The 18,195-nt window shown below is 33.6% G+C and overlaps 3 protein-coding genes across 8 annotated transcripts in view; 1 reads left to right on the forward strand and 2 right to left on the reverse strand.

The window, feature by feature from the left end:
• LOC143343936 (CCR4-NOT transcription complex subunit 6-like) overlaps positions 1-8,860 on the reverse strand; it is a 253,776-nt gene extending 244,916 nt beyond the window's left edge. For 2 of the 3 annotated variants that reach the window (XM_076769357.1, XM_076769375.1), the window contains exons 1-3: positions 8,732-8,860; positions 7,551-7,866; positions 7,270-7,445 (exon numbers count right to left, since the gene is read on the reverse strand). In XM_076769357.1, coding sequence (XP_076625472.1) covers positions 7,270-7,445; positions 7,551-7,858 — 484 coding nt within the window. In that variant the 5' untranslated portion in view covers positions 7,859-7,866; positions 8,732-8,860. Of the gene's footprint in view, positions 1-7,269; positions 7,446-7,550; positions 7,867-8,689 lie in introns of all 3 variants that reach the window. The other variant, XM_076769367.1, reaches the window with a different exon arrangement.
• Positions 8,861-9,903: 1,043 nt separating this feature from the next.
• Positions 9,904-15,248, forward strand: LOC143340735 (uncharacterized). Of its 4 annotated transcripts, none has more exons than XM_076763008.1 (6): positions 9,904-10,127; positions 10,218-12,050; positions 12,124-12,332; positions 12,400-12,528; positions 12,606-14,639; positions 14,887-15,248. In XM_076763008.1, exons 1-6 carry the CDS (start codon positions 10,106-10,108, stop codon positions 14,941-14,943), a joined length of 4,284 nt encoding a protein of 1,427 aa, XP_076619123.1. In that variant the 5' UTR covers positions 9,904-10,105; the 3' UTR covers positions 14,944-15,248. The 4 variants fall into 4 exon arrangements, with proteins under 4 accessions (XP_076619123.1, XP_076619131.1, XP_076619149.1 ...); XM_076763016.1 differs by having other exon boundaries at positions 12,127-12,332; XM_076763034.1 differs by having other exon boundaries at positions 12,151-12,332.
• Positions 15,249-16,082: 834 nt separating this feature from the next.
• Snrnp-u1-c (small ribonucleoprotein particle U1 subunit C) lies at positions 16,083-16,874 on the reverse strand. Its single transcript, XM_076763047.1, has one exon. It carries the CDS (start codon positions 16,758-16,760, stop codon positions 16,248-16,250), a length of 513 nt encoding a protein of 170 aa, XP_076619162.1. The 5' UTR covers positions 16,761-16,874; the 3' UTR covers positions 16,083-16,247.
• Positions 16,875-18,195: the final 1,321 nt, after the last annotated feature.

Raw genomic sequence — 18,195 nt, forward strand, 5'->3', positions numbered from 1 at the left:
GACCGAGTATGTACGTGATTGAAAGTAACACTCACAACGTTTGTCTGTTTGAAAGTCAATATAAGTGACAATAATCGCATTTAATTAAGTTTGTATGCGATTATAAGCAGCAATGTCACGTCTATCCTTGTTGCTCCATATTTGAAAGAGACAACAACAACGTTTGTGTTTGTACATCAATATAAGTGAGAACAGTCGCATTTATCCATGTTTGTATGTAATTGAAAGTAACACTAACAACGTTTGTCTGTTTGTAAGTCAATGTAAGTAACAATAATCGCATTTAATCAAGTTTGTATGCGATAATAAGCAGCAATAATCACGTCTACTCGTGTTTCTACATGTTTGAAAGAGACAGTAACAACGTTTGTCTGTTTTTAAGTCAATATAAGTGATAATAGTCGCATTTATCCATGTTTGTATGTGATTGGAAATAACACTAACAACATTTATCTGTTTGCAAATCAATGTAAGTGACAATAATCGTATTTATCCATGTTTATATGTGATTAAACGTACCACCAACAGCATTTGTCTGTTTGTACGTCAATATAAGTGACAAAAACCGCGTTTGATTGTGTTTGTATGCGACTAACGAGCAGCAATAATGACGGCTATTCGTGTTTCTATAGTTTATAAGAGATAGTAACAACGTTCGCGTGTTTGTACATCAATATAAATGACAATAATCGCGTTTATGTGGATCTCGTGTGTCCTGTCAGTGTAAATGGGTCGACGAGAAGGCGTGGATTGAAATTCATAGTCGCGATTCGCGGCGGATGCTTAATGCCTAACCTCGTGAACACGGTGCACGCCGAATAACGAATGAATCATGCGTGTTCCCGGGACGGTGAACACACAAAACCGCGGTTCACTTTCTCCTCTCGGCTCGTCCTGAATTACACGAAGCCGGGACCGAGGCCTCGCGTAATTATACGGGTGAGGTGGCAGTGGCCAGTCTAGCGAATCACGCATTAATTTCTTCTTCTTTTTTCGTTGTTGTTGTTTCGGGGACCCCTTTCACTTGTCTCGCTCGCACGAGACCCAGTTTTCTTTCTCCCGGGGACACCGAAACGAATATTTTCTTATTCATTCGTGACGAGCGTTTCTCTGCTTTCTACTTCCCTCTCTCCGAGTCGCATCATCGAGCACACGAGTATGATCAGTGGTTCTCAAAACTGTTGAGATCAAAACGACACTCGGCAAATTGCGGCCGGTTTTCGGTTTTGATAAGTGAACGGTCGTCCCTTACAGAATTTCGATTTGACTCCAACTTTGTATACCAGTGGATTTCGATATCCTTTTTACAAAAATATAAAAGTCTAGAGTCAGAGTGTCGGTTGTTATCGAGTTGTGTGCTAATAGAAATTTTTGAATTTTAGGTTTCATGAGCTTTTGAAAGGTTTGGAAACATTGCGTTTTAGAACCCCTGATTGGATAGAGATCGACGCCGATCCGCACATTGACTAGATATTTATGAGCTATCAAAGTCCGCGTTGAAACCAAGTTTATATCCCAATTAGGTAACGTTGACTGTTTGATGGTTCGCATTGGTGACATTTATTATAAAATACAGCGAATATATGCATTTGCAATTTTTTAATTGGACAGAACGAATTAAGAGAAAATCTTTGTACGACAATCTATTAAATTGTTTTGCAATCTTTACAGAATCCTGGGCAACGCGATAAACTCGAATAATGATTTTTGGCTGTTAAACTGATAAAATAAAATAATAAGTTTTTGTACTGTGGGGATTCCCGGTTCATTTCAATAAAAGTAATGAATCTTTGTTTGGGTACATTAAACTCTGGACATGATTTTCCTATTGAGAAACGATCGTAGAGGGGAATTATAGAAGGGGGGAGGGATTTAAACCAATTAAACAGGAAACTCTCGAATTTATCTCGTCGATAGACCATATCTGCCGACAACCAGGCACAATTGATGTTATTGGAAAACCCCGAAGACGGATGCTACTAAAATCACAGAAATTTATTACCAGCCGCTTCTACATTATCTAATTTAAATAATTCAGAGTCTTATCATCTCGGGAAGAGAGACAAAATCTTCCTTTGAATAATTTTTTTTACTACAAAGGCGATCAGATTAAAAATCTTCGTTAATTAGAAACTAAGAGAAATCAGTGGGAAGGAGGTCGAGTTTTATTGTCAAAAATAATGATTTACTCTTTTATATATGTATATATGCACGATCTTGCATTATCAAACTTAAATAATTCCTTATTGTTTCGAGAAAAGAAAGACAAAATCTTTTGATAAATTTCGATGAGAATCTTGCATTAATTTGAAACAAAGTGAAATTTTATAAAGCATAATAGAATATTGTTTATAATTTAAACATTCTTAACGTGTAACAGTATTTAGAATTTCAGAATTATACACTACCATAAGCAGAATGATTAAATACATTGGTCGGTGAACTCTGAACTTGTTACTTTACTTTTGAAGAGAACATACTAAATGTACCTAATTTTTTGCATTTATGGCGTTGGGGGTACAAAACAAAAACACACTTTCAGAATATATGCACTCGAAGTGAAATTTGTTATAAAATCAACGTATAAAATATATTCTACATTTTGCATATTGTATTTGTAATTCTAGTTCGAATAAATCTGCAATCTATTTACGTTTAATATTTTTAGTAATTTCTATTTATTACTCCAATTTTTGATTCTAGATTGAACAGAATTTTCCTAAAGGGAATCCGAAACTAAGATTGAAATATTTATAATTGTCTCGTACGCTCTGAAAAATGAAATAAATCAAAGAAACGGAAGGTCAAATTATTCCTCTCTGTGCATCCGTATACCGAGGAGCAAAATGATTACATAAATTATATCCCAGGCATGAAAAACAAGTATTCGAAGACAGCTTCGTCATCTCGGCACAAAAAAATGTCGTATAATCCGTTAAGCATGTGCTGGCGCAGCGATGGCGGGCGAACGGCACGCGATAAAATTTTACTGAATCGTGTAGCAATTCCTAATCCGTGTTTAACATTTTTCTCATTTATATTTAAATGAATGCTATGTCGTACATCTATAAACCCTGCGTCCTCCGAAACCTATGGTGTTTGTAGATTATTTTTAATATTGTAACCACTAAAATTGGTGGATGAATGTGTATAAAGTAACGAATAATTTTTATCGCAAAATTTCAGTCCCTGAAGGAGTTAATGCAAAGAAATTTGGGGTAACCTAATTTTTCAGAGAATATCGTACAAAGTACGATGCAAGAAATTAGAAAAAATTTTGATCAGCCATCTTGGAATCTATCGTACCTAACCTAACTTTCGTCGTCTATGTTTCATCAGTCATCTTGGAATCTATTGTACCTAACCTAGCTTTCGTCGTCTATGTTTCATCAGCCATCTTGGAATCTATTGTACCTAACCTAGCTTTCGTTCAAGATGGACAATCAAATTCGCGGTAAATGGTGATGGATTTCAACAGTTCGCACAGAGAAGTCGAACAACCGGATGAACTTCGCGAAACAGACGATAACAATAACGGTAACGGTGATTGATAATATTGGCGTATTAGGTTTTCGACGTATAAGGATTTCCCGGTATACATGATGAGACCAGGAAAAGAGTGCCATAAACTATCAAAACAAGGTAATAGAAAATTGCTACGGTTAATGATTAAGGAAATTGAACGGGGCAATAATGGGAAAGACAACCGCAAATAGTCGTAAATCGACGCAAAACGTAAGGCCTCTTGCTGTTGAAGCAACTAAAGAAACATTGTTAAAGCTGAAATGGATTTTCGATCTATGCAGATCGACACAGCGTGATCCGTTTAATACGCGGTTTAGGAATATAAATCATTTCCTTAAAAAGTGATGTTTAATTGCTTTCGATGAAAGAAAATATCCAGAAAATCTGACGAACTTTTGCATACCCATAATGCAATATACAGTGTTCGGCCACCCCTGGAAAAAATTTTAATGAGAGATTCTAGAGGCTAAAATAAGACGAAAATCAAGGATACTAATTTGTTGATCGAGGCTTCGTTACAAAGTTATAGAAACATTTCCGGCCACACAGTATATTTTCAGTAAAGAATTTTTTGCTCGAAAATGCGCAGAATTTCGAGGGTATATGTACTCACCAAAAATGATTGTAATTGACCCCCGCAATCGAAAATAATTTTTTCAGAACTATTCGAAATTTTTTTTTTCACTGAAAAATTTAAGCACCTGCCCCCTGTCGATTTTTCCTGAAAATTCGTTCTTGATTTTTAATAATTTTGTTTGACGCCCTATAGAAAAGTTGTCTAATACTTTTTTATAGGTACCCATGAGCACCACTTCAGAAAAAAATTTCATTGAAATATATTCACTATTGTACGATTTATGGCCGTTTGAAAATTGGACCATTTTTATGGAGTTTTTTTCATTTTGCGGGTCCAAGGAACAACTTTTCGAATATTTTTGGAATTTCTATATATTCCTCACTAAAATACGCGTTGTTTGCCTTTTGAAACATTAAAATCCTCCAATCCGTTTAGAAGTTATGACGTTTTAAAAATTTGCATGAAAATTCGAGGAAGCTTTTCTGGCCAGAAATTATATTTTTGGTAAAGAATTTTGTTCTCGAAATTGCGTAGGATTTCGGGGATATGTCTACTCACCAAAAATGACTGTAATTGACCCCGTCAACCAAAAATAATTTTTGTATAGCGATTTGAAATATTTTAATTTTGTATTTTAATAACTTTTTAGCGAAGCCTCAATCAACAAATTGATATTCTTAATTTTCGTCTTATTTTGATCTCTAGAATCTCCCATTAAAATTTTCCCAGGGGTGGCCGAACACCCTGTATATTTTACACGAAAATGATTTATTCTGCTGGACCTGGTTGGGATAAGCACCATTCTATCGAAATACATATTTTTATTAGAGCCGTGTAATTTTAACTATGAAATCTGAAAGTGAAATCGAAGTGTTCCCGTAAATCTAGTATTAAGGGCAGAGAAGTGTAGAGAAGTTCAAAAGGAAAAGCGCTTGAAATCGAGAACGGCAATCGAAGCAAGTTTCTGAGTCGATGCCCTTTCGCAGAGGAACAAACGTGCGTAGTTTGAGCCTGATTCGAGATACGGGAGGAACAACCCCTGATATAAAGGAAGACAAAACAAAGAAGGCGGGGGGGAACGATGATGACAAGGGAATATCCTCTGGAAGAGGAGGAAATGACTGGCACGGTACCGTGGTGCCGAATAGTAAAAGTCGGAGAACAATGGATAAACGGAATGGTACACCCGAGACCTTTCAGGCAATTGGGTAACTGGCAAAAATCATGAAACACAATGGCTAGAAGTACGCCTTCCCTTCTAGCCCCTTTTGCAATCCCCCCACGTTCCTTTAACCATTCCCTAACGTAACCACCCGTACACCCAACACGCCTGCGCCCCGACACACCCACTTGACCCCGAAGTTAAAAGAAATTAAATTATGTGGGCACTAATATGCTCTCTAAGACATTAAACGGTCTTCATAAGCCGAGCCTACTTGTTCCTAACGATGGACTGTGTGCAGTCCTTTGTAGCGATCGAATGATATTTATTCGAATCTTTCGAATCTTCAAAAATACATTTCGAGTATCAGGAATCAGTATCGATACATTCGTAATTCACAACAGATAGAAGTAAACTGTAGAGGGAAAAGTTGAGTGGTACAATAGCGCCTATTTGTCTACTTTATTTTTTTCATAAGTGCAACTTTTTAATGGAATTGCATATTTTTATTTACTCAAATCGATTCACCAGGTCATTCTGCGTAAAAAAACATTAGGACATCGTGTTAAAAAAATCCATATTTCATGAGATATAGTTTGCAACGCATAATACTACGCCATGGCCTGTACGGTCTCCAGATCTGAATCCTTTAGACTCTTTCTTACGGAATTACCTCAGAGATAAAGGACATTCACTATCATTTGTTACTGCAGAAGACCAAAAAGAACGTATTAAACTGCACTGTTCTAATATAAACAGTGAACAGTTTAATTCTGTTATAAAAAAAACATTAAGAAACAATGAAGTGCGTACAATCCGGAGACGGAGTAAAAATATGAAATATCTTACGAAATATTGATTTTTCACACATACTGCCCTAATGATTTTTTATACAGAATGACCTGGGGAATCGAGTCAAGTAAATAAATATATAAAATTTCATTTAAAAAAAAATATGCATTTGCAGGATCCTTAAAACAAACACTTCAATATTATGGTGACTAAATCTACGCGTTTAAAAATCGCCATACAGGATGTAACTAAAAAGAATTGTTGATCTAAAAATGATTAAGCATCTCAACAATAGCTACTATTACGAGCCATCAGAGAATAGCGGCAATGTTACATAGCAACAACATTAATGATATTCAATTTCTAATCAAAAAATTAAGGGGCTTTTTTTGTTCAAAGTACTGTGAGATTAACTTCAGAGTACTACGCGAGATGACCGGAAATGTGTAATATAGTTACAGTCATCATCGATCAATATATACTCTTGTTGCATTTACTCAACACGCCACCAGATGACTCTGATCGAGCTTACTTTAAACGTTGTTTTAGTTTTAGTTTATTGGTACACTAATTTAGTTTATTAAATACCAATATCCCCATGCTCCTCGATTTGCCATACCTCGGTATCCGAATCAAAGATTGACATCTACTTAGACAAATGGCCACGCCAGATGCGCCATTCTACGTAATCGTTAGCGTCGTCGGTAGTTTTGGTATCGGTGGTCGGATGTTGAGCAATACACTTGCCCGAGTTCAAGATTTTTGTATAATCAAAGTCATCTACGATCCAAAATAGTTTCCCTACTTGCTTTTTAATCAAATTTATTAAAATTTCATTTAGCCTTTTGGCGAGTACCAAACATTTTTTCACAGTTCTACGTCTGAGTGAAATAAGAATTTGGGCCTGCAGCGAGAGAAAAAGACTATTCTTACTATCAATACGCGCGCCACGCGAGCATAACACGAACGAAAAGAGTGAATCGCGTATTCGAGCTAGCAAATTGAAATTTCGCCGGTTATTTTTGCTTGCTGAAGAAGTACATATTAATAAATTGGCATAAGTAATCTTTTGACGTTGAACGTCCTTCAACCCTTCACAGATGAAGTAGTTCAAAGCCACATTAATAGTTTGCACTGAACGCATATACGTGTCGATCGTCCATAAAGCATTAACAAATAATTGATTAAATAAAAAGAAACTTCATCTATATACCTTGTAAGTTGTCCAGCATATACGATAGCAGCTTGTGGGTCCCAGAAGGTTCTCCATACAGTGACAGTACTTCCTTGCTGAGTGGATTGCCCTGAAGTCCAAGCACTTGTAACTGGAACAACTTTCCTAGTTCGTACGGTAACACGCGAAGGTAATTTTGATTCAATAACAATTCTCTGAAACACAAACAGAGTTTAACATAATAACGTTGATATTCGATCTAATTTGAGAAATGTTAAAATATTTACATCAATTAATAAAAATGAAAATCTATATCATACCTGAGGTAGATGAGGTCCCCCAGTTCTGCTGGCAAACTGCGTAATTTGTTGCTACTGAGATCTAAAGTTCGCAAATTGACTAACCGTCCAATCTCGGATGGTATCCTTTGCAAACTATTGTCGTTGAGATATAAAGCTGTCAAATGAGTTAACTGCCATAAATTTGGGCTCAAATTTCTTATACTGCCTGTTATCTCCAACTCCGGCCAATAAGATTTCTTCCCAGAGTTTGCATCCTCTGTGGACATGAAAGTGTGAGTACGACGTGGGTTTGAGTTTTCGTACTTGTCCTTGTGAATGCGGGACATCTTAAATCCTGGAAGAAAGAAATAAATCTTAAATAATTGATATTACAATTATATGTAGATTATATTCTATATTAAAATTAATATGATAGAAACAAAATTAACCTATGTAATTTTATAATACTATAGTATATCAATTACAACATAAACTAAGATCGTTTAAAGAAAATGCCTATACTAAATACAAGTATTTCACAAAACAAAAGATTCCTTTAGAATATTCGATTTTTTCATTGCATTCATGAAGATCCACAAAATTAGAATACTACCAAGGTAAGTCGTAGAAGAAATTATATAAAAGTGCATAAAGGATATCAAAATTACAGAAAAATTTGTTCGTTAAATAATCTCCCTTAATATTCTCTGTAAACATATTACTGTCAGAAACGTTTGATTATTTAAACAGAAAAACAGAGAACTGTGTATGTTATTTACATTTTATCTACATTATGCTAACATAAAAAAAATATATATATGTATTAAAAACAATGTTCACTATTTCACAGTTTGAAATAAAAACATAATATTGCTCGAAAATGGATTATTCGATTCATATGTATCATTTAATAAACCTAAGTCAGTAGTTCCATAACCTATGAAGTAAAAGTGTAGATTATTCGAGTGCCTCATAACCCGAAGGTAATCTCGTTGTTTCTTAAAAATAAATTAACTAAAAGAGATTTAGAAGCTGTTGATGTGAATTTTAAGTGATGGTTCGTACAGTAGCCTCTATTTTTTTAACTTGAACGATCATTCTTCTCTACACAGTTCATATGTTGTGCACGACAAGCCTTGGCGTTACAATACATTTCTCCGAGTCGATATATTTCCTACCTTTTAAATTTAATACGAAACCTGAAGGAAACTGTTACGCACCTTCATCTACCTCTTAGCACACACGAAACGTACGAGAAGTTGATACCGAATGAAAATTTACGCGTAAACAAAACTACCTTGACAAACACAAATCCTCCATTTATCAACTGCATTGAACGCAAACTATAAATGATCCTGATTGGTCGTGTCACTACCGAATCTTCCCGAAGCAGCCGACGCGGCTGAATGATCACCTAATATCAGACTTTTACCAAAACAAGAATATCTAGGGACTTTCAGAAATATTCATACTGTTACGCTATCGTGTGATTTGGGTTTGGTACACACAGCGCCGCGGCGGGAATTGATTGGAACTCGATTAATCACCATCGAGTGCACGATTCAAGTGAGCGAGGGAAACTCTAAACACCACTTGGGACTTGGAATCCTTGGAGCTCTTCCTCGCCTCAATAGCGATTGCCGTATCGTAATCCCGCTTGGGCATATAGCTGTGGAACACCGAGGTCTTGGGGAGCCGACGACGGCTTTCCCCAAATTATTATTAAAAATGCAGCGTTCTCGCTCATCCTTGCGTGGCCTACCTAGTAGGTCTGCCTAGACAGCAGAGTGGACGGGAATGTTGCAAAATGTTAAGAACCGTCCTACCAAGGTAACGACGTTGAGGATTAGCTTGACCAATCCTCCCTCTGGTGAGCAACGTTCGTCGCTGTCATCCTGGTAGGGGCAACTGAGGTTTGCTATTGTAAAAATCAAAACTTAGACATCAGATCAATTCTTGAGAGAGGAGAGTATTGTTAATTTGCAAATTTGTCAATTTACCGAGTCGATTCCTAATAAACTAAATGGTGGAAGTTACACTGAATATTTTCGAGTTCTTTATTTTGCACGCCTCGCCAAGCAGAGCGGGTGTCACCTCCTCATCCCTCTAGACCGCCAATCGGTAACAACACTATAATTCATCCCACTAGAAAATAAACTTCGGTAATATCACTATATAACTAATGAAAAAACCTCATTGGTCCGCTGGATCCATACACGAACTATGTAAGTGGAAAGTTAACATACTCGTTTTAGAATTGCGGTTATTTACGGTACTTAAATTTCTAGTAACTTTGAACTATAGTTACCAAATCTCTACATTAACTAGGGGGGATTAGGTCGCTTTGAATAACGTGATTTTAATATTATATGTCACTAGTCAAATGTTTTACACGAAGTGTAAGGAAATGTACTGCGTGCAGATAATACAAGCACATGTAATTTTCTTAAAACTGTCCGACCCCCTTCTTTAAAACATTACGAATACTTTTGTTTTACGTATATTTTGTTTTTTGTTTCTTTTATGTATGTCCTGTATAAAATATTTTTGCATTAAGTACAAAATAGTTCCATGTGCTGAATATACCAATAACTATGGAACACAGTGTATTTCGGGGTAAGAATATTGTTTCAAAAATAATGTTTATTGTGTTTATGTAACAGTTGTAAACAATTTGATTGCAATAAATCGATATGTATATTATAGATTACTGTAAAGCCGAAAATAGCGAAGATGAAGAAGTTAATTGTGATTTACAATCGCGATTATATGCTGAAGTCTATTATGCATCAAATAACTTGGAAAGTATAGATACAAAAAAGAATATTAAAATAGAAGCTCCTGTCGAAAATGCAGAATTATATAAAACTAAAAGTACTAGTAAATTGTCTAACCCCAATGATAATTCTACAAAGAACAATGCTGGTAGAAATCAAAGCAAAATATATCAAACAAAAGATTCAACAGATAACTCAATGTTATTTGACAAGGATGATAAATCCAAACTTATATCTTTGTGTGTTTCAAATGACATTACGTCGGTACAAACAGATGACAAAAGAAACTTAAACATACCTTGCATAGAAAATTTACAACATTCTCAAACAAGTGTAGAATCTTCAAAAAGTAAAGAATCGACAGCATGTAACAAATCAGATAGTACCTATAGCAACCTGCATCCACATAATGCCTATAATACAAGCAAAGATATTATAAAACCAGAGACAGAAATAGAAAACAAAGAACACTTGAAATCCACGCAAAACTTGAATCCTGAATTAAATACATCTACAAATCAATCTGTTTATGTAAATTCTACAAAAAATAATGTTAACAATATTATCGAAAAAAATCAGGAACCTGTGCACACTAAACAAGACATAAATGACAATCCTGAAAATATATTAAAGAAATACGAATTCTCTAAGTTGTTTATTAATAAACTGTATCTAGAAAAGTATGAAAATTTGAAAAAACAATTACAACAATTAGAAGAAACATCAATAGAACAACAAAAAATAAATATTGAAGAAACCAAAGAAAATCAACAACAATTAGACACGCATGTAAGCTCCGCTGATCAGACAGAAAAGGACACAAGATATGACATACTTTCAACAAATGAAAAGCTACAAAAAACAAGAACTAATTCAGAAGAGGTGACAGTGCTATGTTCAGACTCAGATAGTGACTCTGAAGAATCCATTTTAGAAGTACCTATTCCACCGAAACCACAACCACCTGTTATACAGTTACCAGATTCTGATGACGGTACAGATATATCAGATAGTAATACAGATGAGGAATGTTTATTTGTTATTGATAATGTGCGTTCGTTAAAAAATAACAAAGAGGTAACTTATAAAAGTGGCAAAGATTCAGATACTAATTTAGCAAGGACAACTACTATTAATGATATGTCAAAAAGTGATGTAACAGAAGATATTATGTTAAATTGTACAGGGGTCCAAAAAAGTGTTTCAAGTATAAAAGAAATAATAGAAATGCGTAAGAATGTTCAAAACGAATTGGAACAATGTTCTTCTAAAGATAGAAATATTTTAAACGAAAAAGACAAATTTGTTATAGGGAACGAAGTACATTATAAAAGTCCTAATGCGATCAACAAATCATTGTTGTCTGTTACTAAAAAGGATAACGTATCTGAATCTCAATTGTTATTAGAAACTAGCAACAACAGCAATGTTGTGTACGAAAGAGACAAACAAAAATCGGTCACTTTCGCGGATGACGTGGTAGCGCCTTTTTGTAATTCTACCGAATTTAGTTCAAGTAGAAAAAGACGTTGCGAAAGCGATGGTGAACAGTGTACGAACGCAAAACAAATGAAAAGCACAGATACCGCCAGTAAAAATTTTGAAGGAAGTTCTAATCAAAGTCAGAATAAAAATAAACAAAAAGAAGAAACGTGGGAAGAATATTTCTTTCGTCCCATGTCTGACAGTCTGAAAACATTTTATAACAAACCACGGGGACAAGAAAATCTTGATATTTGGGAAATTCAAAGTAAAATGTCAAGTAAGGGTTTAAAATTTTGTTCTGGTTATAAATTTTGAATATTTAAATGTTCTATACTTTAAATAAATTATAGAAGATCCAAGACTTTGGGCTATTTTAGATGAAGACCTGATGCCTAACGTTTCAAAAAAACGAAGATTTTGGAACGTGAAGTGTAAAAAGTGCCAATGCGAAGGTCATGAAGCGTATAATTGTCCACAGCCATATAAACCTGTTCGATGTCATATGTGTGGTACACAAGGTCATACAGAAACCCGATGTCCGCAAAAGATGTGCCTCACGGTTGGAATATATTCTATAAGAAATCTATTGCATAGTAATCGTGTAATAATATATTGATCTTTTATAGTGTGGCAGAAAACAAGGAACATTTAGAAAGACTTGTGAATCTTGTCGCACGTTGTATTGTAACATGTGCAAAGCTGTAGGGCACAAATCTACCGAGTGTCCCGATCTTTGGAGAAGGTTTCATCAAACGGTAAATGTAATTCTAACCTTACAATATAAATATGATAAATATAGATATGCATGTTCTGATCATTTTTCATATTCCAGACACGTAATTCTGAAATAAACGTACCGGAAAATTTATCTGAAATTATGAAACCCGCAGATTTACTTTATTGTTGTAATTGCACAAAACGTGGACACGATTCTTCTACGTGTTATGAATATCGATGGTCGCAACATTTTCCAACGCCAGCATTTGTGTCGAATTATGGAGATAGAACACAATGTTCAGATGTCGTGTTTGTAGATACTAATGAAGATGTCATACCATTAAATCAAAGGAGATCATTTGGTCGCCTTAAAAATGTAGTATTCAACTCAATGGGCACAGATGATGACTTCGAGGGTTGTTGTGTTTTATATTCGTTCGGTGCTTTTCAAACAAAGAAACAAAATGGCGAACAAATTACAAAGAAAGTTGCTCCCGATTGTGTTACACATATGGAAAATTTTATAAAAAATCGTATTCCTGTATCGGTTTTCGAGCAATTGATAAAAGCGGTTAAATTTGAATTCAAAGTATTTTATAATCCGCAAAAAGTACTAATGACACGAACTCGATCGCTGATGGGTGTTCCCCTGTACGTGAATAAACTCTTTAACTATTGGCTAAAACTGAAAGACGACGAAAAAGGTATAAAAATAAATACAAACCTTCCACGCAGTACAAAAAAACTGTTGAAGTTGTTAGCAACAAAATTACAACAATTAGATAAAAATTTAGAAGACCCTAAGAATCTTCGTAGTCAGATCGAAACGTTGAAAGCAACAATGTTTGGTACTCAAGATTCTTCCGCATTGTCTAAATTATCGGAAAAACTGTTAGAGCTACAACAAAAATTATTGTATGTGTATTATACAAAACCAAAAACAAAGTTCGAAGTAAATAGACTACGAAAAACTGTTCAAAAGTTAACGAAGAAATCGAGCGATTCGTCACCTCAAAAACTGCCAGAAGTGTCCATACCACTGTATGTGCAAATTACTGTTATATACAATAAAGTATTTATACCTCGTTCATTAACAGATGAAGAACTAGACACTCTTTTGCGTGACTATTATAAAGTAAAAAAAACGGGGAAAAATAAAGGAAAAGAAAATAAAGGAGCTAAGAAATCGAGTTCTCATGAAACATTTGTACACACTTTACCAGGCTGTAGTAACTGGACAACTAATATAGAAGATAAACAAACAAGTAATACTATACATCAGCCAAATGTTACTCAGAAAGATAAAGAAACACCTACTGCTACATCTACTGCTGTTACATGTTTTTCGACAAGTAATAGTAAACAACCCGACCAGAACGTTGCCAGTTTTAATATAGAAAACGTTCGTAGTGAAAGATACAACCCGGACGGTAGTATTGCTGAATATAGTAATCATATTTATCCTATAGAGGTCGTACAGTTACCGCGTAATTATATGATACCAAGTAATTATATAATACCAAGTAATTATATGATACCAAGTAATGAATCAGTAGAAAATCCTACACAAATCTTTCAGGAACCGAGTATCTCGTTCGAACCGGTTCGAACCGAGCCGAATTTCATTCCTCTACCAAGTAATTATGCAACACCAAGTAACGAACCAGTGGAAAATCCTATAACAATCTTTAAGAAACCGAGCATCTCGGTTCGAACCGAGTCGAATTTAATTTCTCTACCTCTTAAAAAGTCTACTTGTTCCAAGGCAAAAACATCCCAGGATAACGTAGAAAAACATGTACAAATAGTACAAAATTGTAGCGAACCAATAAACACACCAAACACGCAACAAACGATAGATCAGACCACAACAAATATTACAAAGAAGAAGAAAAACAAAAAAGCAAAGAAAGAAAAACTGAGTTTGGAATCTAATTTGCAACTTGCAGAAAATAAAGAAACAAGTGTTGATGTATTTATAGAAAGTAAAGCTAAACAAACTATTATCGAAGCTCTTCAATTCAATTTACCATATATGAATAAAGCCGTAGAAGAAGTTGAGAAACGAATAAACGACAAGACTATTAAACATGAGAATATCGAGATGCTGCAGAGATTAATAAACCTAGAAAAAAGCCACCAGGAATACGTGAGTTCATTCTGTAATTACTTACAATAAACATTTTTTTTTAAACACCATGTTGATTATTTTTAGCTATAAAGAAAACCAAAATTTCTTAGCACTTCCATTGTCTCGGATGTATCTTTTTTTTCTTAATTAGTACTTCATATAAAATCAGTATATAAATTTACAAAAAAAAGTTGTAAAATGTGATTGCAAGTACTAAATTATATACAATTATACACAATATTGATATACTATGACTATATTCCAGGTACAATGTATCATTATTGTTTGTATTTGCACTATTAGAATAGGTTCTAAATTGTAGAACGTCTATGTAGTATATCTGGAGTAAACATAAGCTTGCCTTAAAGCTCATCTACATAATGAGACATAAAATGTTGTCTAATGTATGAAAATTATATTAATATCTAATTAATATTGATGTTCGGAATTTATGTTGCGACATTTATATCATACATTTGTCAGCTACAAATTAATTTAAAATATTTTTTTTTCATTAGAATATAACATTTTATAGTATACAAAATGTCTTTATGTCTATTTTTTGTAAATAAATAAAAAGTGCTTTTTAAAAAAAATTGAACACCTATTTATTGTTCTCTGTTTATTACATATTATTCAAAATATATATGTATAGAATACTTGTAGAGGGTGTTTCATAGTTTTTCTACCAAACTGTCAGAATTTAATTCAGAAGTCGAAAAGAAAAAGAAATTGTATACATGTTTGTGAAGAAATGCTTTATTCTGATGTTGAATTTGCTTCCAAGCAGTACATCATTTTGAAATAATATTTTTTAAATAGTACAATATGGCATACAATAGATAATAAATATTTTTGTCTAGTTCTAAACAACATTTTTTTTCCTCCATTTAACCTCTGGATTAAAATCTTACAATTTGATGGAAAAACCACGGGTCAACCTGTATATCAATATTCTAACTAGCTTTAGTTAATAAGTACCATTTATTGATAATGAGGTATTTTATCATGTACAAAAATCATGTTCAAATCGAGGACTTATACCGACAATTTTATCAATTTTACTATTTCTTAAAATTCCCAAAATTTATTTTAGGTAGAGACCTAAAACCAATATTACTTTCTTATCGAAACTGCTCTAACACAAAAACATGAAGTATTACCTTTTTACGATAGACATTGTATTTCAGAATAGGATTCTCACGGTTAGTTTATCGTTTACTGGAATAGAATAGCACATTTGGCAATAAAGAAAATTTTAAATGTAAACGAATGAAGATCGGTCTACGAGTTCGCAATGAAAGCGGGAAAAGTCGTTAGACCGAATTTCTACATTCGAAGTAATATCGATGGATATTTATTTCGATAATAATCGATTTCGGTATAGCTTTGATGGTATAATACCGGAATAAAGATTCAGATTCAAGTTACGATTTTACTTAAATTTATATAGTCTGTAAGAGTTGTAAAAATGTATGTATTTCAACGTTTTAAAAATATTACGAATTGTCAAACAAAATTATACATACATGTTGTTACTCTGTTAGAGTTATATGTACATATATTTAATGAGTTACATGTATCAATATAATTGGAATAATGAAAATATAATACACATTCTTTTCATTATTTCTTCATCGACGATGGCCCTCCTACAGGTAGTGGTGGTCCATTCATTGGGGGTCTCATTGGACCCATCGGTCCCATAGGTCCCATCATCGGTCCCATTGGCCCCATAGGACCCATCATCGGTGGTCTCATACCCATCATCGGAGGCATTGGTCCATGGGGTCCCATCATCATTGGACCTCCTGGACCCATTGGACCACCAGGGTGCATTCCTGGAGGTGGCATCATACCTGGTGGACCTTGGGGTGGTACTCCAGGTCGAGGTCCAAGATTCGGTGGTGGTGGAATTGCTACACCTTTATTTGCTGCGAACGGATTGGATGCAATTTTTCCTGCTTTGAATGCCGCCGTTGTGGCGTCAATTAGATTTTGAGCTTGTTCCTCCATCCATTTCTGATAGAAATATTTGACATTGTCTTTATGTTTTCGACCCTGACAGTGGGTTTTTCGTACACTCGGCGAATCGTGTGTCAAATATGTGTCACAATAATCACAATAATATTTTGGCATTGCTTACCTAGATATTATTAAACAGTCTTTAAAAATATTTTACGTTATCAAAGATAAACTTGGTTAGTAGAGAATCACAATAAGACATCGCGCACGATACTTTCAACCATTAACTATGACTAAGATGAACGAATTCAATGGTTAAATGTAAAGTTGAAATATGTACCTATTTAATCAACGATTTAATAATGTATTAAAATTAAAATGTATTAGAAACTTTAACTCAAAGAATATTTTATTTTTAAATATAATTAAATTAGTACATTTTCCAGACTCGATGGTCAAATTAGAAGGTGACTAGTAACATTTGCAAAAATTTGTTCTCGACTATGATTGGACACACCAAAATATCCAATCATATAGCAAACCATCCGTAGCTCCATCTGACGATAAAAAGTTGAATGCCACTTCAGTGTTCTATTCGTTCTCGTATGCATCATTTATAATTTTATTCACAGCACCGTTAGGAGTTGATAGAGTTTTAAATAATGAATTATGATGTTACGATATGAAGAATACAAGAAATGAACACATATTGTAGTACAGATTAGAATTTAATGGTAAATTTTTAACAAAGTTATAGTAGTGTATCTAATTCTAACTTTTTAACAATTACATTATTCGTGCGAATATCTGATATATATGAAATACTATTTCCATAATAATTAATATAGTAATTACCTGTATATTAATACTAACAGCAATAATAATAAAAAGAAATATTCAAATAATTCTAGTGATTTCTTTTGGAGCCGTGGATTTTTTGGAAAAGGTTTGAAGAGTGAATTTCCCTAAAAAATCGAAACGCATTTTACCAAGAAATCATCTGCTTCATCGGAACACGTTTGAAAACGTATGCAACGGTTTGGCTGCCATTGGTATCGTTTGAATATTTTTTTTACAATTATGTTATATAATATTAATTTCATTATATAAAAATAATAAAGTATAGATACTGTGACATTTCTATATATCATAAAATAGGTTAACTCCGACATTTGTCCTTTATCACCATTCTTCAGCGACAAATTAAAAATAAATTGATATTTTCGAGCAAAACAAAATTGGATAGAAGTAAAGAGTAATAGTGAAATTTTTTTTATTATTATTTTCATTATTCTTAACGATTTCGTATATTAAAATTAAAAATTTTTTTTTAGTACTTTCTAATAGCTTCTCTCAACAATTATAAGTTACTGAAGCATTTTGTTATTTAACATTTTCTTTAATTATTTAAGAAAATATAATAACAAATCTCTTCAAAAATTTTCTAATATTAATTAATTATATTTTTAACGTTTTAAAACTTTTAGTTATTTTAAGCATATGCTTATGTAATACAAATTAAGTTTTCAATTTAAGAATGAATAAATAATTTGTATAACTATATAAAAAATACTGTACTGGTAGAAAATAATATATAATAAACTTATCA

The sequence above is a fragment of the Colletes latitarsis genome, chromosome 1, assembly GCF_051014445.1.
Source record: "Colletes latitarsis isolate SP2378_abdomen chromosome 1, iyColLati1, whole genome shotgun sequence".
Lineage (NCBI taxonomy): Eukaryota > Metazoa > Arthropoda > Insecta > Hymenoptera > Colletidae > Colletes > Colletes latitarsis.

Excerpts from the sequence above, each read along its gene's own strand:
- Snrnp-u1-c (XM_076763047.1), bottom strand. The coding sequence starts at position 16,760 with ATGCCAAAATATTATTGTGATTATTGTGACACATATTTGACACACGAT.
- LOC143340735 (XM_076763008.1), top strand. The coding sequence starts at position 10,106 with ATGGAACACAGTGTATTTCGGG. Across the intron at positions 12,529-12,605 it reads GGAGAAGGTTTCATCAAACG|ACACGTAATTCTGAAATAAA; the intron begins GTAAATGTAATT and ends TTCATATTCCAG. Across the intron at positions 14,640-14,886 it reads AAAAAAGCCACCAGGAATAC|GTACAATGTATCATTATTGT; the intron begins GTGAGTTCATTC and ends ACTATATTCCAG.